We start from the raw sequence: 23,099 nt of genomic DNA, 5'->3' as shown, positions 1-23,099 counted from the left end.
ACCTACAGTTTTATCACTAAAGATCTTAGGGAAACTCCGGTTGGGATACTTTCCCCTAAGTTGCCAGACATCAAAGAAGGGCTTCCAGTCAATGTACTCTACCAGCCGCTTCAGGTCATAATCTTCAAAGACTTTTGTGCCGATGAATTTTGGTTTAACTGCAGGAATCAGAAGTACAGTCCGACATGACAAAAATAATTTAAAATTGCTTTAACATTTGCAACATAACTGACATTCAGCTGCCTCCACCCCTGCAAATGACCTCTTCCAAACTAATTTTCCTAGAATTCTCATTGTCACAGTGTTCCCAAGTCATACCATACTCCCCAGTTACAATGTAACAACAACAAAAAAGCATAAAAGGCATATAAAGTTTAAATAGAAAATTTTAAGGCCTTTTGTTCTTCCTCGTAAATCGACAGTTTTTAGCTGTTGGAACTTATTTCATTGGCCAGAATATTGGCCAAGACACAAGACCAAAAGAACGTACACAACTTACCAATACCTCACACACTTCATGGGCATATACATTTCATACTTACAAATTCCTTTCTATACACAGACGTGTTATGTCCTATGAGAGTGCAGAATGTTTCTGGAAATTTACATGCAATTTCTAAGAACTTTTTCAGCCACCCCACATGTTTAAATGCTCACACACAAGTGAGAAAGCAAGATGGATCTATCTGTGTAAAGCCACAAGCTTTGCGCTTGTTTTGGCTGGTCAATACTTTGTAACACATTAAGATAAGCTATTGAAAATTAGCATCTTATTGAGTCTTGTAAATGAAACAACAGAAAGCAGCGCTAGCATCATTGCAGGATGCAACTTCTTCTCAAATGCTGTTTATATTCTAGTCCAATTTAAAAGAAAAAAAAAACCAAACCAGTACAAAAACTGATGGCAGAAGGGTAGGAAAAAGTATAAGGAGGAATTTGCTAAAAATGCCATGTCACAGCATGTGTTCCCCAAATATGGTACAGTAAGGTGTGCAATGTAATGAGCCAGGCAGACATTATTTTGCAAAAGCCACCATTAGAGTTTTCTTTGATTATATGTTGTTATGGGTAACACATTGTTTTGGGATTTTTTTTTCAGTTGTTTTTATTAAATATTAATTTATTTTTTAAATGAGCTGTAAAAAAGCAGAAAGAGAACGTTAAAATTAATGCAAAAAAAATCTCTGTTGAGACAGATACCAATTTACTTAAGCTGTTACACTGCTATATTCTGAAGTTTAAAGCATAATTTAATTAAAAATGTATTACAATAAATACACAAAATAAAATACAGGCACAGCAACCACAAACATATAGCTGACCTGGTATATGGCCTGATAACCAGTTATTATGGAAACCTTTTCTTCTAGCTTGCTGAAGAGACAAGTATCTTCGTTCCTACATAGACATAAAGGTTAATTTCAGAATGCCATCTTTCAGATACGTAAACTCTAACTGTTGACTTCATGGTAAAGTTTTAGTCAAAATACCCTTCATGACAAATCTGACAACAGATAATTTCAGTCTCAACAACTCCCAGTTCCCAAGTGTAAAGTAAGATTACATCACAAGCAGATCATTAGTTTTGCCTGTATAATTCTAATAAAACTGGCCTACAAGATTTCTGGTTCCTCTGAACTACACTGGAACTTCCTTTATTACTTCAAAATATAGGTACAGAGAGATATTCTCCTACTGCTCTGATGCCTCACCTAAACAAGACTAAGACATTGGGAAAGCATGGTGGTTTAAAATTCTCAATAGAGAATGGCTCAGTAGCAGCAAAAGCAACCAGCACCCTTTTCATTGCCCCAGCGGAAGCAAATCCAGCTACTGCTCCAGGAGAGCACAGGTTGATTTAAGATGACATGACTGCCAGCTCCATGGAGGTCCTAGACACCACTGATTAGCCACTGCGGACAATCAAGAATTTGCCAAGCGTGTGTTAAGATTCATGAAGAAGGTCTAACAAGCTAGAAAATTTGATTTCATAAGCACTTCTGGAAGTTTTCAATCCATTTTACTGCAAGTTTAAAATCAAAACAAATATACCTGAAGGTCTTCATAAGGAGCTGAACAGCAAGAGTAACAAGGCAACTGCCAACCACTTCAAACAAAAAGGTAATTTGTACCTTGAGAGACTCATAGTGTTCTTGTCTAATTTCTTCATATTCCTCTAATATTTCTTCAAAGAAATCATCCTTTATACTATCGTCTAAGAGCTGGGAGCACTGAAAAACACAGGAAGAAGAAAGCACTAAGTACATACTGTAACACACTACAGTAAGGACAAAGCGAATTTCAGACTAGGCAACCTGTCTTTTGGCCTCTCTTGGAAACACTAAACTAAGCCTTACCAATAATCTTCAACTTACATTCAAACTATTCAAACTATCCGTGTTTAGATTACAATTATTACTGATATCTCAGCCTTACTACACAGGTAACATTGGCAGACCCAAGTCTGGCTCTGGAAAGACCTGAGCGAAGAATACTCCAAAACTTCAGAGATTAAATAGTCACAGAAGCAACACACAGCTTGGCCTACTCTTTACCACCAGGTATTTGCCAGCTAAGACCACCCATTTCTCTGAAAGAGAATCCATCCCAAAAAACTCCAGCCACACGTTTGAGTACTAATGTTGCTATCTATCTAACTTCAAAAATATATCCAACTTAGCCAGAATAGCAGTTCACATATAACTCCATCAGTCTTCACTACAAAACTACAGTCAAGGACTCAGTGAATGTCACCCTCACTACAGTAATGGGCATTTAAATGAAAGTACCCAGCGACCATAACTGTGACAAGCCAGATGAGAACCACGTGGCAGTACAAAACAGCTGAAGCAAGTGTAATTTACATACTTGTCTCTGATGCGTCCCTTTAATTTTCTGCCACAACATTAAGCCTTAGAGGAAAGGATGAAAGGCACAACAGAAAAACAGGGCATGTATCTTTGCATGGACAAGAAACTATAATTTAGAACTTACAACCACAACACTCTTCGATGCGTCCAGGACATGAACTACAGGTGCACTATATCGTGGGGCAATTTTAACAGCTGTGTGTGTTCTTCAATGAAAAAGAAAAAGAGTGAGCATTTCACAACTAAAACAAAAAACCAACAAAACCAAGAAAACCCAAACAACCCACCAACAAAAAAAAGCAGACAGTGAAATAAATCCTGACTTAATGCATAGACCAGAACTTCAAAAGAAGAAGTTCATTCATCCATCTGCTATGCATGAATCATTAAACACAGATTTTAATAACAGGTATATAAACACTTCTCTTCAAAGAGTATCAGAACACTTCATAAATAATGTGCCAACACACATTCCCTCAATGTCTTACCAGCTGAATGAAAATCAGCAACTCATTAGTTTCAAGTCTTAGAAAACTTCAGTAAGACTATTCCAAACTAAGCCTACCAAGAACTAACAATTTCTTTAATCCTTTTTGCTCATCTTACATTTTTCCCTCCCACATGCTAATTTTTAGGTCTGTGGATTAGTATTAACCTAATTCAGTGATGATTATTCCATTTCTCAAAATCAGAGGTACAAGTCCTCTCTACAGCTGAAGAAGGAATTCTGCCAGTGATCAATAAATATTGCAAACTTGCACCTTGAAAATGCAGTAAACTTTGCATTGTAACTACAGGTGCAATCAGGACAGATCCTTCTCTTCACAGTCTGTCAAATTATGAGACTAGCTGCTGAAGCCACAAAATATGGACTCTAATAGGTCTGCTATAATATGTGCTACTCTGACAAAGAAAGCAACACTGCTAACCATTTCCAGTGATGCAAGAATGAGCTCTGCTCAGAGTCCTACCAAAACTCTGCAAGCAAGTGTAGGAACAAAGATCTTATAGGCCTTATAGTTTGCTTTCTTCTATGCTAAGGTCAAACAACATTTCTAAAATTGAACTTAAATCAGAGCCTAGGAAGCAATCTTCCATAACAAAGGTAAGATCACCTTTTTCTTCAGGTTCTGCCAAATATTTAAAGCACTCGGACACGGAGGTTTACTCATGACTGTAAAACACAGCTGTGTAAACAACTGTCCAGCATCTCCTGAATTTGCTTCTAAGGAGTTGCATTTTTGATCTTGGCAGCTCTATTTTTTACAAAAAGGTATATTTTCTATTTTGATAGGAACAGACAAAGGAAACAAAAGAAGGCATGGTCTTAAAATGGCACTGTATCAACCACTACATGCTAATTTTTGTATTTCTTTAAATAAATTTTAGGACAGTGAGAATCTCACCATTATTTCTCAGCACCTGAATTTACCAAAGTAGCATAGTAAGAATGCAAAAATCATCATTACTGTAAATTATGAAAAAACTCTATTATGTGGATTCTGGAGACTAAATCCAGCCTCTCTCTCTTTCAAACTAACCTCACTATACACTCTTCCAAATACTCAGGGTCTCCTTATTCCAAATAACAATGGCAATTTATTACGGTGCAAAAAATGCAGATGGTTCTTCACTAGCAACCTCTGACATATACACGACCTTTAAGAATACCCACGGGAGGTTAAATTTAAGACTGGGAAAGTAATATTAAATATACATTAAGAATCCAATCTTCCATAAAGAGTACCTTGTGGACATATATTTTATAGACACTGTACTGTATCTGGGCATATGTAAAGTATATATTTATGTACAATTCACATGAATAAAATCATAATTTTTGTACTCAAAATTATACGTATAGTCTTCAGTAATTTCCATATTCACGGATAAAACTAGTGCTGCTTCCCTATTAGCTACATTCCTCTCTGTGAATAAATTCTGCAAAATTATTTTATGCTGGTTATTTGACATCAATTACTAGGCCACAATGCCCTGGGGGAAAACACTGAGATGTGAAGAAATGCTTTCCTAAGACTCCCACTTAGAATAAAGCCTTCCCTCCACTCCCCAGTTTTTTTTTTTAAATAAGAAAAATCCCTCTATGTTTGTTCTCTGTACCAAAGCAATAGGAAGAGGCTCATATGGAAAAGGAGAAAAGGGATACAGTGAACCCTGTATTATACTTGCAGGAATAATAATGACAGGTAGTGATCCTACTTTCCGCTGTCTGTCAAATTATGAGATGATTTGTTAAAGGCCAAATACAGAATATGATATATGTTGCTCTGATAAAGAAAGCAACACTGCTCACAGCTTCTAGTTACACAGAAAATGACCTCTGCAGTCTTCTGAGCTGTCACCTCCTCAAGTATATTGTACACAAACCAGTCAGCAAAGCTTTATCCACAACTCTTATACATGCCCAGAACACATCTGTGGTAATGCTAATACTAGCTGTCAGTGAGCTGTCAACATGGTCTTCAGGAAATCACAGCAGCTGTATTATTTCATTTGAATAGATCTGAGAGGACAAGATCTCAACAGCTCAGTCTATCAAAATCAACATGATGAGTACTTCAAGGCAAGCAGCAGGGCTTTATCCGCTACCAGCCTGCTTGAGCAGCACTGGAGGCTCAACACAGTGAACCATGATCCAGGAAAATACAGTAACTTCCTTAAAGATAACAGCTCCCTGATGTCAACATGGCCATTTCTAGTCTCAAAATCCTGCATTTTTAGAATGCTTTGGTGAATGAAAATAGATCATTCAACCCATTAGAAGAACAGAACTATATTCATACATATATGTGCATGAACTTTTAGAAAAAACCGTATTTCCACATATAATATACACTTGTACAAATTAAATGTTTAAGATGTCCATTATTTGTTATGTACTAACTACATTTTACTTCTATAATCTAGGACTTCTGAAACATGAAATAACACTAAATCTGAGGGTGAATATATATCAGTATGTGGGTAGAGGAAAAATGAGAGAAAGGGAGAAAGAAATAGCTATAAATTTTCTTTTTCACTAGTTAACACTGTTTGTGTATAAGCTGCCCATCTTCCCAACTGAGATATCTTACTTAGAAGTAGTTGCTCCTCCAATGAGCAAAGGAATCTTTATTGCCAATCTCTCCATTTCCTTGGCGACAAAAATCATCTCATCCAAAGATGGGGTGATGAGACCAGACAGGCCAATTATATCTATTGCAAATTTACAAACACACATGCACAAAACTTTTAGCCAATCCACTAGAAAGACACAGAAATCAGTACAGAAAAGTTTATTTCAAACATCAGATAGCTTCATGCATCAGATAGAAAAGAATGAGATAAAAAGCAGGGTAGTCACTAGTCTAGAAGGGAGGTTTGACCCAATTAGAAAGTGAAAGCTTTCCAAGAATGACAGTAATTCCAAATCCCCAGTTTAAGATATTTCTCGGTCTTCACAGTTGCTGAACACCTACTGCTCTAGTTTCAGCAATAAATAAACAGTACTTTTGATTAGCAAGCTCCAAGTCTCAGAAGTTCAGTACTGAGGAGGGAAATAAGACAAAATAATTATAAGTTGTGCTCTTAGAAATGCAAATGCTTTCATCACCTATGTTCCACACAATTCATCTTTTCCAAGATGCAGCAGACTGTTCCAAAGCAACTGTAATTTGTTTCAGAAAGTTCATTATTTATTAGAACAATTCATTCCTGATTTCACACTCACTGATCTGGCAGGCCAAATGCCAAGTTCTTTTACTGATTTAAGATCCAACAAGAAGTTACTTAGACTTTTCAAGGCTCCATTTATCCATCTGTAAAACAAATACTACAACATCTCTCTTCGAGTTCTCCTTTTAATATAGGGTTTCAGTTCCTCAGGCTAAGTTTCACAGAAGTGTCAAATGCTAAAAAATTAATATGGTTAAAGTAGAAGTTCTGACTTCTCTGAAGATAATCTGATCAAATCATAGACAGCATAGGAATGCAATAAGCAGCAATTAAAAAATATAAGTGTGATTTAAAAATCAAACAATTCAGAAGTACTAATGAAATCTCTATACCTGCTCTGTTCTCAACAGCAGCTCTTAATATCTTATCACATGGAGTCATGACTCCTAAATCAATAACTCTGTGGAAGGAAAGGAGATGACATAAGATCCTTTAAATAACAAATCAAATTTCTGCTACATGGCAAATACATTCCTCTTGCTGTAAATAACTGACCTAAAAATTGAAGTTAAGATTGAGATTTTTGTTTGTTTCTCTTAAGACTGCTTTTGGGAATTTTTATACAGGAAATACCTCTGGGTCTGGTAAAATTTTCAGTAAGAGTTCCAGATGGCATAATAATTAAGAAAATTCAAGTGTAAGAGGGGCTTCTATTTTTAAATAAATTTTTGGATTGTACTAAGTCTGGCTGAGATGAGTTAATTTTCTTCATGGCAGCCAGTATGGTGCTGTGGTTTAGATCTGTGGCCAAAACAACGCTGCTAAACTAAAGTTTAACTATTGATGAGCAATGCTTTCACAGCATCAAGGCCTTTTTTGTTTCTCACTCTAGTCCCCCAAGGAATAGATTGTGAGTAGACACAACCAGGCAGATGATCCATACTAACCAAAGAAATATTCCATGGCACATGAAGTCAAGCTCAGCAATAAAAGGGAAGAGTAAGGGGCTTAGAGGGGTTAGCCATATTTTGCTCAGGAACTGGCTAGGCACCAGTCTCATGGGAGGTGGCAAGGGGATTGCCTTTGTACCACTTGTTTTTTCTTTCTTTCTTTCCCTCTTCTTCCACTTCTCCTTCAGTTATTAAACACTTTTCTCCACCCACAATTTTTCTTGCTTTCTTTCTTCCTTTCATCTTTCCCCACCCCACTGAGGCTGGCTGGGTGGAAGTGAGTGGCTGTGTGGTGCTTAGCCGCCTACCAAGCTACCAACAGCAGTAGCATTTCTGAAGTTATCTGGATAACAAAAATGTTTTGTGGACATCATACCTTACATCAAGAATATAAGATGATTCACATCAAGCTTGTTTGCCTTATTAAAGCATACATTTTATGAAATGGGACACTGAACTTCCCTCATTATTCCTATTAACCCTAGCCATTGCCAGGGTTTTTATTTTTTCAAGTAAACCACCCCAGCCTGCTGATTTCACTCAGCCTCACTCATGGTGACAGAGAACATTATGGCTTCCTTTCAGTAAGTCTAAATAAAGCTCAAGAAAGCCTGAATCCAATCAACAGAATTTCAAGAGGAAATTAAATGAAATATATTGCATATACACAGCACTGCTACTGACTTCAACATTTTGTGCTTTAAAATAAAGGGATAATTTTGGCTCTTTTTAGAGCAAATGACAACCCAAAGTCAAAACTGAACTAAAGGAATGAACAGTAAGACACAGCTCCAAAACCAATTCAGCTTTGCACAATGTGTGACAGACCCTTGAAAAGGGCACTGATGGAAACATGACCATTCATTCCAACACTGTTGCCAACCCTTCTGCATGTACACAGGCTATGAAGGACCTGGCTTTTCTTGAAGTTCTAACTTTTTCAGTTCAGAAACAGAATGTCAGTCTCATCTCTTATTTAACAAAGTACACCTCAGCAAGTTTTTAAAACCTCATAGTCAACAAACAATGTGAAAAACACACAGGATTCATTTGAATCTTACGAGACTTCATTTTTTCCCCAACAAAATCCACACATAGTATTGCCTACTGCAATTGTCATATCTGATTTCTTCAGACATTTTATGTTTAAAACATCATACTTAATATATTTAACTGATATAAAACAAATATAAAAATCAATATTCTCATCTATGTTCCAAGTGATGTTAAACTGCAGATTCACCTCAGACACCAATTTATCAGGAAAAACAATATTAAAGAGGGAGTTAATACTCCCTCTTGCCTCCCCATCAAGTAATAGCTGCTATGATCTGTGTTCCCAATCATAGCTTGGGGAACAGAGGATAATTCCTAAGAAATGCCCACCTGTTATCACCACAGCTGCAGTTAAGGAGAGGTACTAATAATTACCAACCCTTCTACAGCTGTGTTCCCAGCTACCTAATGTCAAGTCTCTTCACCTGAAATTGTTGCAGCCCAGAACAACTCCCACAATGTTCTTGCCGATATCATGTACATCTCCCTTCACAGTTGCCAATACTATTGTACCCTGGTAAGGATCCTAGAAGTTGAAGAAATAACAAGAGTTAAATTACTCATAAGCCTTGGTATGTTTGAACACATCCTTCAACAGTGCAATACCAATCCATGACCCAGACTTCTACTGTAGTACAAGTAACTGCAAAGAGTAGTACACATAATACAGTAAATATTAAAAATTATCTCAAAAGATCCAGGTAATAGAAACTTGAATTATTCCTATGCATGGATGTTATTCAAAAATCTGTGTGTGAAAAAATAAAACAGCAGTTAAAACAATTTCAGATCTGGATAGCATTTTTTGCAGTGCAATAACTGAACTCCTAAGGTACTTCTGCTCCAAATATACACCTCGCCAATGAAGAGATTAAATATTTAGAACAAAAGGGTATGAATACTTATAATTACATGTCTGTTTGTGCATCACGATCAATCTTTTGATGCAATGCTGAGAAGAACGGGAAATTAGCAAACTTAGAAGGAAAATCAGAAGAATTAGCAAAAGCAGAAGAGGCTCATTTTTATGCAACACAAATAACGGGAGTTTTCAGCGCAGTAATCAGGCAACTTCAGACCACCCTAGCTGAGCAAACAGGCTGAAGAAGGATCCCCTTGAAGAAAGGAAGCTGTTCTGTCACAAGCAGGTCCTAGGCTAGACAGCAGTCAGCTTGGCAAAGGTGCTGCCAGCAGCACAACAGTGGAACTTCCCACAGCAGCTCTCCACCAGGACACAGGACTTGGCAATACCTTTGTAGTTGTATAATCACTGCCGTCATTTGGAACAGCTCCAGGCTATAACAGTAGTATCTGAGTTGCTGCAGCATCAGATGCCAGTAAGCAACTACATGAACTGCACAGAATTTAAATAAAGTGGAAACCTGAGCATATTCTACACAAAACTATAAAATATTTTTCCAGACGGTATCTCATCTCCTTCACACATGGCAGAACTGGATGATTGAATCCTTCCTATGAAGCATGTAATATTTCTGGACATATAGAGTAGGTCTCTACTTCATGAACCTACACTGCTTCTGTAGTTGCAATATTATGGGTTAAAAAAACCTTTATATATTACCAAGAGTGATATTAGTATTTCCTGTGGTTCTAACACATTTGTTGAATAAAATCCCTGGATCCCCACCAATGCTGCTGTTTACTAAAATCTAATATCTCCCCAGTGCTTCTGTTTTACAGAAGGCCAGAAAACAGAGGAAGCAAAATGGAGGTCTGTAAGTCAGCCATCTCAGTACACCAACAGAAGAATTTGCAGCTGGAAATATACTGCTGGAATGCAAGAGAAAAGAGATTAATCAAGGACCGGGAGAAGAACAAAACATGCTGCCCCACATTAGGTATCATACCTACTCATACCTAATAATTACCGATGATTTAATGAGTGATTTATACCAAAAAAAATTTTAGATTTGCACATAAGAAGAAGAAAAATCTGTGCAGGGTAGCAAACAATATGGGCCATAGCACATACCACTTTAAACAAACTCTATTTAAGGCACACTTGTTTCAATTGTCTTAAGCAAGGAGGTCCTCAAGTTCTGGGCATACATCCAAAGGCCTTCTTTGTTTTTCATCTTGATACAGATCCACAGCCACAGCCATTTATCCTCAAATGTAACTATCACTGCTTTGCATTTCCTGGCAGTCTGTGACTAAAACTGTCCGGGAGGGTACAGTGGCCTGGGTAACATCAGACAGATCAGTTACCAGAGTTTGCAAATCATTTTCCTTCAAGTCAACGTACTTAGGGAATAGATGCCGCTGTTTTATCTCTTTCATTGATTCTCTATACAGTGACACATCTTTGTAATAGGAAGACACTACCTCCCTTGCCCAGCAGAAGGTAGAGAAAGCAGGATGACAGAAGCCCTGCCTTTTCCCTCCTGCTCTCCTCAGCCACACAGAACATCTCACTCACTCTCTCAGAATGTTTGTTATCTTTTTTAGAACCTCTCAAATCCCACTTCACTTCTTTTTAGCCAGAGAATGTGCCAGAGCATTCACAGAAGATCCTAATTCACCACTCATGGAATCGATGGGGTAGTGATTTTAAATGACTTCAAACAGTATCAGAACAAAACAGAGGGTGCCAAATACCAGCACTGTCATCTGAATTAAAAGAGTACAGCACAAACTGGAGAGAGATGACAAAGGGAAAGGTGATTCGTGACAGCCAGAAAACAGATTCGCTTGAGAAACGGGAGAGAAAACACCTTCACATCCAGAAAGAGCATGGGAGAAGAGACTAGGCATTCTCCTTCTTTCATTAAGATCAGTCAGGTTTAATTATCAGGCCATTTTTCCAAATTTTTTGCTGTATTTGTTACATTTATGCTGGATGATCACACAACAGATGCACAACAAATACAAAGATACAATGTAAGAAGATTTCAAGGAAAGTATTAGGAAGCATTAGAAAACCCACAGAAGGGAAGCCAAAGGAAATACACAATTATCACAGTTCAGAGAAATTCTGCTATTCTTTCTTTTATGTGTGTGTTAAATAACAGATTCTGATCATAGCTATTGTCTCTGAAAACTCATGAAGACAAGGTAAGATTCCATAGGACTAAAATGTAAAGACACATCAAACCTAAATTTGATAGTCAAAGACAACAGAAGATGAAAAATATTTAACAACCAAAACTGCAAGCACCTATCACATTATAAATGTAGTAGGAAACTGCAGAAAAGAACATTTTAAATGGGATTCTATCCAATTCATCTGAACCATCTTTTCTACTGAATACAATCTTGTCAGTTTGGAGAAACAAGGGACATATATCTTCATTTTCTAATGGTGCTATCACATAGACCATTTACCAAATTTGGAAGCAATTACTTCAAGTATATTCACAGGTAGTTGATAAAACTACCCCACCAGCTGTTGGCTGTGAATCAGAAAATGCTGTAAACAAGAGGCCCACAAGGATATGAATGTCATTGATTATCTTAAAATATATATATTTTATATATTAGATAAAAAGTAGTTTTCAGAAGCTGGAGGAAAAATACACATATGAGAGGACAACTATATTCAGACCCTATTGTCTTCTCCCCTGCATTTTGGTCATGGCTACACATGCAATGAACATAATATTTTATCATAACAAGAGGTCTTAAATCACAATCTATGAAGAAAAAGGAAGGAAGACATTGGTTTGTTTAGCTGGAAGAATGACCAGGTCTATGGAGAAGGGAAGAGTTAAATGAAGAGGAAATGGTGACAGGCTTTGAACATGAGAAAGAAAATTATAGAGTTCACCAAGGGCAGAAGAATTAGAAGCAAGTGGCAAAATCTGCCATAAAGTTAGAAATACCAGGAATAAGTAACACTAGAATTAAATGCCTGTAAAAATACAAGAAATGAGTAACATCAGTATAAAGCCCTACAAAGGCTTATTGGCATCATTCAGGAAACTTTGTGACAACAGCTTGGGCACACACCAAACAGTGTTCCACAAAATCTGCACTTTATGAATTTCAAACCTACTTCAAATTATCGTGAGATTGTCAGTTTCCATATGACTGCATCAAGTCTGCAGCATAAATGTAAATAGCAACAAATAATTCCTATATTTGTCATAGCATTCTACAAAAGAATTACAGCACAAAGGACTGTATCTTGCCTCTTCTTCTGTGCTGCCTTGCTTGGCTCTCCTTTCCTCTCTTTCTTTTTCCATATAGGGAATAAGGTGGCCAACTGCCTTCTTCATAACTCGAGCAGACTTTATCACCTGCATAGATAAAGGTGGCGGCAGAATAAACAATAAAGACAAGGTATAGGAAAACCTCAGTTTCATTTTAGCTTTCTCATTCAGGCAATAAATGAAACTTCATTTGCAGCCCCAGGTGGCAGCTTTCAGATCATCCTATGGCAGCAGGCTGCTGGCCTTACTGGGTTAAGGCTCTACACATGACACTTTCTTCCACAGTGCAGCCTCCCAGACCACTCACAACAGAACCTAAAGCTACAGATAAACTTGGAAGGTGCTAAACACAGCAAATTTTATTTGGGCCTTTTTTCTCTCTTGTGCTTTTTCATGGGCTAAGACTTAAAACTGCATTTCAAATAAAGCAAAAACACTCAGGAAGAACAGAAACAAACGTAATCATGCACAAAGGAAGTCAAGGTCCAAAGTAAAATAAGAAAATGGCTGCTTCTCAGCAGTACCTGAATTTTTACAATTCCTGTGCCATACCTGAAAACACAGCCAAGTATAGAATGTTTTGGCTACATTTTACAATGCTAGTTTTTGTGAAGTAGGAAAATACATGACATTATTTTCTCATTACCTGAGGCAGAAACATCTTTCCAGCACCAAAAAGATCACCAACAATTTTCATGCCATTCATCAAAGGCCCTTCAATTATATTTAGAGGTCTAGGATATTTTTCCTGATTTAATCTTGCTTCTTCTGTATCTGCAGTGACATACTTCTCAATGCCCTGAGAAAAAAAAATGAGAAGCTTCTATCTTGCTAGAAATACAACTTCCATTTAGTTGACTTCTCCCCAGAAAAAAATCCCACAATGAAAGTACAAATAGCTACTGTAGATATTGAGAGTCTTTAAAAATACCTCAAATGTGTATTGAAAATAGGCATTCTTAGGAACCAAAACACCACAATTCTTAGGCAGATGAAGTTATTCACAGCACGTCCCCAGTATTAACAGATTTGTCAATTTTTTTTTAACTATGTCATAAGAAAACCCCAACACTCAAAGGTTGCTTCCACAGTGCAAGTGCCACTCAGTGCAGTACTACTGAAGGACCAAAAAAAGCCGTAGGAAGTAAAAGGAGTACGTTCCAAAGCAAAAACAGTGTGTTTCTACCAACACTAGTGGAATAAAGTATTAAGGGTCAAAGACTTCAACGTCTGAAGTTTAAAGACACACTTTTACAGTTTTCTCTGTTATTGAAGTTAACTAGATCAGCTGCATTTATTATTCATTATTAATTAATAGCTTGTGAAAAAATGTCAGCTGAAGAACTTTTAAAGCCAAATACGTCCCTTGAAGTCTGAGCTGAGATCATGTCTCTGAGCACTGATGGGTACGACAGTTTTCTGCACACATTCACCTTTATGAGAGCATATTCCAGCCTTTCCTCCACAGAGCCTTTACGCCACTCATCAGTCTGTACAACTTTTTTTCCTCCTTGGGCATGATTCTGAAAAGAAAAGGCATCCATAGAAGACTGCAAGCATAAGGAGTACAATTATGGACTTCACTTTCAGGAAAACAAGGATATTTCCAAGTACTGGCTCATAAAATAATTTTAGACTATTCAAAAGGTTTATATACATGCACATCATGTTGCAAACACCTGTGATGTAATACAGGCAGGGAGTCTACATCCCAATAGGTACACGCCTCAGTGAAAATGTAAACAAAATAATTTAAAAAAAAAAAAGAGCAGTTTGATAATTTTTATGCTCATAAAAATGATTACATGACTAATCCTAAGGGTTTTACTTTGGGGAACATATTTTAAATTGATTCCTGGCCAACACACTACATTTAATTTTAAAATTCTAATTAATTTGGCACTAATTCAGTTTCTGCTGGAATAGGTTATGTTATTCCATATCACAGACATGTTTTCCATCAGTCAGCCTACAAAACTACTGTTTGTCACACACATAGACTGTCCCAAACTACCGCATAGCCTCTCTGTCTCACACTCGTACTCCCCTTGGCTATGAACACAGAGGCTAAAAGGGCTTCACAGTGCAAAAAAGTTCATAAGCACCCACCCCAGGAATTGCTTGTGGAAGAGCACCTTATCCATTAGTTCAGTCATCACACTTCAGGCAAGTAACTTCTTCTCCTCAGTTATTAGACATAATCTGACATCTTTCAGGCCTTATGAAGTTGCTATACTTTTGAGTGCTCATCAGCAAGTTTTTAAAGATAAAGTCATGGAAACAAGACCTCACTCATGGGAACAGAAAACAGAACAAGCTTTCATTCAAGTTTATACAAATACTAGCTAAACTTCACAGCTTCTTGTTGCCTCATCTTATTCCCCTCATATGTGCAGTTTGTAGAAAGGAATGAAAGAAGAAATAAAATGTTGCCTAGAGACAATGTAGAGTCATATTAATTATTAGCTATATTAAAAAACCTGACTGGACATGTCCCTAAGCAACCCGATCTTGGCTGGCCCCTGCTCTGAGCAGAGGGCTTGTAGTAGATGACCTCCAGAGGTCCCTTTCTACCTCAGGAGTCACTTTATGCGACTCATTGAAATAATACCAAGTGTTCCTCAACCTCTGGCCAGACAGTTTAACAAGGGAAACACTCCAGCCTAAAAATAACCCACGACACTGTAGGGTAGACATGCAGGAACAACAGTGTCAAACACTATATGAGATCTTTACAATCAGCATGGCTATACTGCATGTTGAGGATGAAAAAAACTGCCTCAGGAAGGACAACTCCCATTGCCCTAAATGCCACAGTTTCAGTTTAAGAATGTCTGCAGATATGTACTTCATGGAAAATGGTTTTTAATCTCAAACTTCAGATGAAGACTGATTTCCTAAATCTGCAAGGATTAAGTTCCCCCTTTTTGCCACTACACTACTTTACTCCCACAATAAAACTACCACCACAAATAAAAGCAGAAATTCCAACAATGGCTTCCCAAACTTATAGACCTAGGACTCATCATCCACTTTCATTTCTAGTTTTAATGCTCCATTTAAATTCCTCCCTTTATTTTTCTTCCTCTTTATGCAGTCTTGAATATCCCAATGGTGCAACTCGGCTTAAACAGACAAGATCACTCCCAGCTAAATTGCTTGGACACCAAGAGCACCATCTAAAATAGCCTAAGCACAAGGGATAAAGAGAGTCTTCCTGTACTAGTTTTCAACATGCTGCCACTGTTACTATAAAGCATGCACCACCACAGGGCAAAATATGAACCAAATGAAGCTCTGCACAGAAATATTACCTCCAGGAGCTACAAAACAGGCATACAAATCTTCTTGTGCACTTGAATCTAAGAGCCACCTAACCCAGAGAGACTTTTGCTGTATCTTCCATTCAGAACAGGATTTCACCAGTTGTCTTATGAACAACGTGTAACCTTTGTCCTTTATCACCACCATCATTACAACATCTCAAAAGACCTAAATAGCTGATCCTCACCCTTGACATGCTACATGAAGCGGAAGTCTATGGCACAGCCACAAGTCACAAGCAACTTCTTCACCTTTTACATATTCTCCAAGCAAAGCATTTCCACCAGAGAGAGAGGTTTACTCTTTGTCTCGCACAGCGCACTTGTCAATTAAGTTCCAGCACCAAGATTGGCTTGGTTGTGGGTTGGCCTTTTCTGGTTTTCGGTTGGGGTTTTTGGGGTTTTTTTCTTTTTTGGTTTGTGAGGGTTTTCTTTGTCTGAGGAAAGTCTGTTTGGGATTTTTGCTTCTTGTATTTTGGGGGGGGTTGTTTTTTTCCTTTGGAGAATGCCTATGCAGCTTGGTCTCCTGAAGCATATGAAGAACTCCGGTGCAGGCCCTTCCATGACATAAAACTGGAGAGGTTTGATCTATCACAGATTACCCATTCTATTCTGTGTTAATAACTGAACTTGTAGTATCATTAGTAAATTCTCACACCCACAGTTATACTGACACATGCAGTTTAAAGGCTGTTTTACCTATCACCTGCAGGAAGCTGGTGAGGCCCAGGTGCTAACTTAACTATGATTCAAAGCTTAAAACTGGAAGTTACCTGAGCATAATGTAAAAGTTTCTCTGTCGCATCAGGATCTTTGTTCCAGATTAGATTCTCACAGAGCTGTAGCAATTCCTTGTGGATATCATCATACACAGGCAGATTCCCAGCATTCACAATTCCCATGTCCATGCCATACTGAAAAAAACCATACAGAATCCCCCAGACAAGGCTGTCAGACATAGCACTGCACATCTGCCAAGTGCAAACATACGGAAGCCAAAAGCACATCATACCTTAATCGCGTGGTAAAGGAACACTCCATGCATTGCCTCTCGAATGGCATCCATTCCTCGAAAGGAGAAAGACAGATTGGAAAGACCTCCACTTATCCTGGCTCCTGGCAGTGTTTCCTATAGGAAGTGCACACAGATTTTTAGAAAAGTGCTTTCCAGAAGGGAAATCTAAGTAAAGCATTCATTTCATAAAACAGTTGGCCCCTGAGCTCAGTGCATTGGCTATGCACCCTTTCTCTTTTCCCTGTTCCAGATCCTTCTAGTTACTCAAATTTGTAACAAGCAATTCAAATCTGCACAAAAGGATACAAGCAAAGGAGAGATCCAGCAGCTACCGTGGTTTCCATCGTCACAGGTGCTATTCTGAACACATCAGTCCTCCCACTGCAGCATTCCATATTTTCTCCATGCAAACCTACTTTTGGCTCTTCCTGTCCCCGCTCCTCTGGAAACAGGAGCAGCCAGTCTGCATGCTTTCATGTCTCAGGAGCAGGCTACAGCTGAGCAGTTAAACTCAAGGGTACAGCCCCACTTCCAGGAGCCCTGTGGTGACAAAGCAGCCTGTGGGGTGTCCAGCCCCAGACTGCTACTGGCAGAGCATCTATCAAGGCGTCTTGTGAAACACAACAGTGCAGTTTCCTTAGCTGTATGCATGGGATGCTATTCACTGCTGTACTTCTTTACACACATTTTGGCTACATAAAAAGCCACATTGCTGAACAAATCCCTTCCACATAAGGGGTCTTCTGTTAAAAAAAGGCAGCTTTTTGCACACCTTCAAAGAGGTCCTTTTAGCTTGCATGTGAATGTGATTGTTACCTCACTTAACTAAGGTAGTATATTTACAGTACAGAAAATGGATTGAAATGTATTTATAAAACTATTTGAAGTTGTTCTACTGGAAATACAGCAATATTGGGGAATGTCTGGACTTCACAGGAGTAGTCCTCCTCACTAGGCTAAAATGTGTAACATTTTTCAGCAGCATTTTGTTGTTGTTGAAAGGGGGAGTGCTTTTCTGTTTTATGGGGGTTTAGGGTTTTAAAAAATTTCAGCAATAAGTTTCAAGTTAAAATAAGTTTACAACTCACTTTTATGGTTTTAGTAGCATTGATAAAATTTATGGCATAAAGGTTATGTTCTTCCATTCCAGTTCCTATGGTTAAAATATTAGGGTCAAATATTATATCATTTGGATTGAAGTGCACTTTTTCCACAAGGAGATGATAAGCTCTGGAGCAAATTGCAATCTTGGTTTCTGTTTCTGTTGCCTAGTGAAGAAAAAGAATTCTGACATAAAACTTATAGACCACACAAGAAATAAACTTTCCAGAAATCGTTTACAGCTCCAGTGACTCAAGACTGAGAACCTGAACATCACAAATATTAAAAAAGGATTATATATAAGAATATTGTATTAAAAATATCACCACCCCTAACCTGGACTTTCCACTCAGCTCATAAAAAGCAATCTCACTGCCCAGTGTTTCATCATCCTATGCAAAGTTTAATATGTGGATTCTGACATAACTGAATTAATTCATGAAGATTTCACTCTCATGAAACAGTTTCTGAACTAAAAATATCTTTTATGAAGGAAGGACAAGTTCAGCATGTCTGAATAGTAAGAGATGCTCTTGTACTAAGAGAGCTCCACTGAGATCAGTACAAGGATTCCTCAAACATTTGAGCAGCATAAGAAATGCTTACAAATCAGGGTTAAAACTACTGCTAAGATTATATAGTCCTTGTCTGAATCAACTGCGTCAATGAAACAAAACAACTCTGTCTTGAAAAAGAGTAAGAAAGCCTTGCACTTCAGAAGAAAATCACCTCTCCTTTTAAGTGACACTCACCTGTCCCACTTCATCAAAAGCCATAACAACCACAGCTGCTCCATATAATTTAATTTTCCTTGCTTTCTCCAAAAAGTCTTCCTCACCTTCCTTTAAACTGATGCTGTTTACAATGCATTTCCCTTGGCAACATTTCAAACCTGCTTCTATCACTGAAAAATTTGAGGAGTCGATGCATAATGGCACCTGTAAATAATAGAGAAGCCAGGAGAACACACAAAAGTTATAAATTACAGTTCTATGTGCTGCTTGCCTGTTTGGACATAAAAATGCACACAACACTAATCAGCATTTACGAATAAAAGCTTCTACATGATAGTCATAGATTCACTTTGCTTTAAAAGCAAAACTCAGAGCAAATTTAACTCAAGAGCTTCCATGGCAGCTCCATTATATATCATGTAGAGATCTCTACCTCTCCCTGTAATTTCTTGTGTGTCTGATTTAGATATTCATTTTTAGAGAATGCACATTAAGGAACTATCTTTTAAAGCCATCCTATATCCATAGCAACTTTAAGTTTTGTGGAAAGCAATACCATTATGCACTGCCAACATAAACATTATGGCTCATTAACTGCTGCAAAATGAACCTGCATTCGGCTTTGCTAGCCAGTGAAAAGGAATGGCATATATTTATGTGAAAACAGACAGAAAATGTCAAAGCTTCTGTTTCATCCAAAGGCCTTTCCTATTACAGCATCACTTCCTCTGGGGGGACAACTACATCTGCCTAAGCACATAAACTGGTTACTAAATGAAACAGTATCAACATCTTCTGAATGCAATTTACAAGTCAGTAACATGTTCTTTATTGTGACTCAATTACAACCTTTGCAATATCTGGTTCCGAAGAAATGAAGTTGCAAAATCTGCTCATTGCAGTGGGACCATCCAACATCCCATCATCCATATTTATGTCAAGAATCTGGGCCCCCATCTCAACTTGCAATTTGGCGACACTCAGGGCTTCCTAAAGAAGAAAGTCAAAAACCGAAACAACAGAGAAAAGAAAAAAGTCCTAGTTATTCTCAGGATAACATCTCACTTCTCCAAAATAAGCATGCAGTCAAAAATTTAAAAACTTGCAAGACATCCTGTAAGAAAATAAGGAAATGGTCTGTGATGTACAACAATACAAAACAACTGCTAATACGGAACAACCTATGATTAATTTGTTCACAGAACATGACATCAGATACCTGATGTGCTGGTAGCATCACCGACTGTAGAGAGTTGGCCATATGCTTAATTGAATAATTTAAGCTTTGCGTGGTAATGAGGACTTGTGACTGCACAAGATTACAGGAAAACACAGTCTCTGCAATGGTATGAAATAAGGGCCTTGCATCAGAAGCTCTGGCGTTTTGTAACCCAGGATACTTAATTTTTAAAGGCTGTTCAACATTTTTGCCAGCTGCAGAATCACAAGTGCTAAGAAGGAAAACTACAGCTTTTCCCCCAGCCTACATATAAATATCTATCATATATTTATCATATATAAATATATATATATAAATACCTATAAGTATCTATAGGCTATATAAATATCTGAACACCCATGTCTGTTCACTTTCTCTTTTCTGTCATTCTGCAGAGTCCCTAACAACCTGTGTTTAAAGTTCTCTTCATTTAATATACCTAACCTGCTTCACGACTTCTACGAGCCTAAGAGTCAGAATTCCAAAAATACAAACTAAGGCTTTAATTCTCATTTGGTTTAACATCAGAGCATACTCTGGGGCAGAGTCTCAGCTGTCAAGAAAAGTCACTCTACTATTTGTTTCAATGTTACATTATCAATTTACACCAGTAAAGAATGAGTCTTCCAGCATCTTTATGCAGTAGTTTGAAGAAAGCAATTACCTTCCAAGTATCTTTTTCTGTACCAACACTCATGTAGCATGCTGGAGTTAGCAATCAAAGTAGGTACCAACCAGAAGTAACCACAACGCTGACCAGAACTGGGGAAGTGAGGGAGGGCAGAGAGAGCGAGAGCTGCACAGTGCCACAGTCTATCCCAAGTCAGATATACCTGATACCTTGAAAGAGGGGATTACACCAGCCCTCTTTCCCCTCTTCTCTGTAAATCAACCCCTAGATGCAACACAGACCAGGACATTTTCTAAACCATCACCAACTGTATAACTAAATTAAAAATGAAAAGTTTCCTGTAACACTTGTCCAAAAAAAAAAAATCATTTCTCCACCTTTTCTTACTCTTATAACTGGTGCAGAATAGTGCTTTGTGCCAGCAAAACAAACAATAACAGTTTAATGGAACAATGGAAAATCAGAGCATCAGTTATAAAGATTATTGTTAATATGTATACTTCATAGTTGCCTGCCATGATGAGTTTAGCAAACTTCCGTGATCCTGCAACATTGCAGCGTTCACCAATATTAACGAAGTTGGTGTACGGCCCAATCCTGAATGGCTCCAGACCTTAAAAAGATATTTTTGAACGTATTTGTTAAAACAAAAAAGAAAAAAATGCATAAGAAAGACAAAACCTCTTTTCTAGACTGTAAAATAAAAGCCTCTCTCTCCAAGAATAGTGATTTCTCAGCACATCAGTGGTCTAATGAGTAACTAGCAGAGCAGTGCAATAAAAGAACTGCCAATACAAACACCGAATCTTTCTATTCTTCCTCAGTGACCATCAATAATTTACCTGACTCACAAAAAGTAACGGCCAACTTTTCCAATACAAAAGTGAAGCTACAATTCTTTGGACATCTGTGTCTGTGTTCTCTCAACTTTCAACTATGTTACCTCATGCATGACACCACGAGAGAAGCAGCAGCCCACTGAATTGACTGACCAACAAGGGTAGCTCTTAAGCACATACCCTTGTTCACAGAAACAAGGTCAGCTGGACCCTTGGGTAGCAGGCAGTGCAGAGGCAAAGAAACTCTACAGCAGAATCAAATAACCTACAGCATGACATCACAGGCCAACCATGCTAAACTGATTTGAACTGAGGTTAAAATTCCAGACCAAAAAGATGGTACTGTTTTACTCAGACACATGGCTCAAAGGCTTAAAAGAAGGCCCTGAGTGTGGAACATACAGATCTAGACTTTGTTAAAACAAAACATGTTCTAGAGCTGGATGTACTGCTGTATTGCATACAGTCCCAGTATGACTGAATCAGCATCTGAGGTGAGACAGGGCAGCCTTCTCACAGCAGGTGTACAAGGATTTCATCCCAGCTCTGCCAGTAACTGTAGTCAAATTACCTGGTCTCTCTCTGCTTGGCCCTCCCTGTTGTAAAGTGAAAATAAAGATACTCACTTCACCATAACATGTTTGAGACTTGCAAAGTAAATACACTGGCTTGATTATATTATACAAGATGGCAACAAAAATTTTCTACTTCTTTTTTAGCCAAAACAGTAAGACTTAGATCTGGTTACACATCCATAAGCTTGCTGGATTCAGGTAGAACCAGACATTCACAGCGTTGTTCTGATCAGCAGAAAACAGCCAACAAATTTATAAAGGAAACTAGCATTAGTTATGAAACTCAAACTGTTACACACTTTACCTGACAGCAGCATGTATCCTTGAGAGAGAGACTGTGGAACACGGGGCTTACAGAATTTCACAGCTTCAGCAATTTTTCTGAGTTACAGAAATGAGAAAGTAAAGTTTTCAATTAAAATTGAATACTCCAGACAAGACTCAAACAGAATGTACTAGACATATGCCTACATTTCCAATTTAACCCTGTAGAGATGAGACTAATTAGGTAGTTTCACTTTGTGAGGCCAAAGGCAAAAACATACTCCCAGAAGATCCTAACATAGCTACTTGCAGGAAATCTACCAGGCTGAAGGTTTTTCAAATACAGAATGAGATACAGTACCAATGGGACACTTGAAGAATTTCAGAATCAGTCCTCGACCACACTGACTCTTACCATATTCATGACTTGCTGAGCAACTGCTGATGATTGCAAAACCAAAACACAACAAAAAAAACCACAAAAAACCCAAACAAAACCAAAACAAAATCCCTCAAAACAAAAAGCAAACAAATAAACAAAAACCCAATCAAACAACCCCAAATGAACAAAAAAAAACCCCAAGGGACAAACATTGTTCCTTACTGAGACACATTTCTCAGATGCCAGAATGACTCATGCTGTTCACATCCACTTTCTCTTCATTCCAGTCAGGA

General features: G+C 37.9%; 1 protein-coding gene across 4 annotated transcripts in view; it reads right to left on the bottom strand.

The window, feature by feature from the left end:
- Positions 1-23,099, bottom strand: part of MTR (5-methyltetrahydrofolate-homocysteine methyltransferase) — a 32,697-nt gene that overhangs the window by 7,406 nt on the left and 2,192 nt on the right. Inside the window, exons 5-21 of one of the 4 annotated variants that reach the window (XM_082276823.1) lie at positions 22,465-22,541; positions 21,247-21,359; positions 19,746-19,886; positions 18,915-19,100; positions 18,150-18,329; positions 17,059-17,175; positions 16,820-16,960; positions 14,157-14,246; positions 13,370-13,522; positions 12,703-12,810; positions 8,977-9,077; positions 6,938-7,005; positions 5,966-6,086; positions 2,995-3,076; positions 2,133-2,231; positions 1,323-1,398; positions 3-158 (exon numbers count right to left, since the gene is read on the bottom strand). In XM_082276823.1, the coding sequence (XP_082132949.1) occupies positions 3-158; positions 1,323-1,398; positions 2,133-2,231; positions 2,995-3,076; positions 5,966-6,086; positions 6,938-7,005; positions 8,977-9,077; positions 12,703-12,810; positions 13,370-13,522; positions 14,157-14,246; positions 16,820-16,960; positions 17,059-17,175; positions 18,150-18,329; positions 18,915-19,100; positions 19,746-19,886; positions 21,247-21,359; positions 22,465-22,541 (2,009 nt within the window). Of the gene's footprint in view, positions 1-2; positions 159-1,322; positions 1,399-2,132; positions 2,232-2,994; positions 3,077-5,965; positions 6,087-6,937; positions 7,006-8,976; positions 9,078-12,702; positions 12,811-13,369; positions 13,523-14,156; positions 14,247-16,819; positions 16,961-17,058; positions 17,176-18,149; positions 18,330-18,914; positions 19,101-19,745; positions 19,887-21,246; positions 21,360-22,464; positions 22,543-23,099 lie in introns of those variants that run through there. The other 3 variants (XM_082276824.1, XM_082276826.1, XM_082276825.1) reach the window with 3 other exon arrangements.

Source organism: Coloeus monedula, assembly GCF_965178545.1.
Source record: "Coloeus monedula genome assembly, chromosome: 2".
In the NCBI taxonomy this organism is placed as follows: domain Eukaryota; kingdom Metazoa; phylum Chordata; class Aves; order Passeriformes; family Corvidae; genus Coloeus; species Coloeus monedula.
The sequence above is the reverse complement of the archived record's forward strand: the minus strand, read 5'-3'. Positions and strand labels throughout refer to the sequence as shown.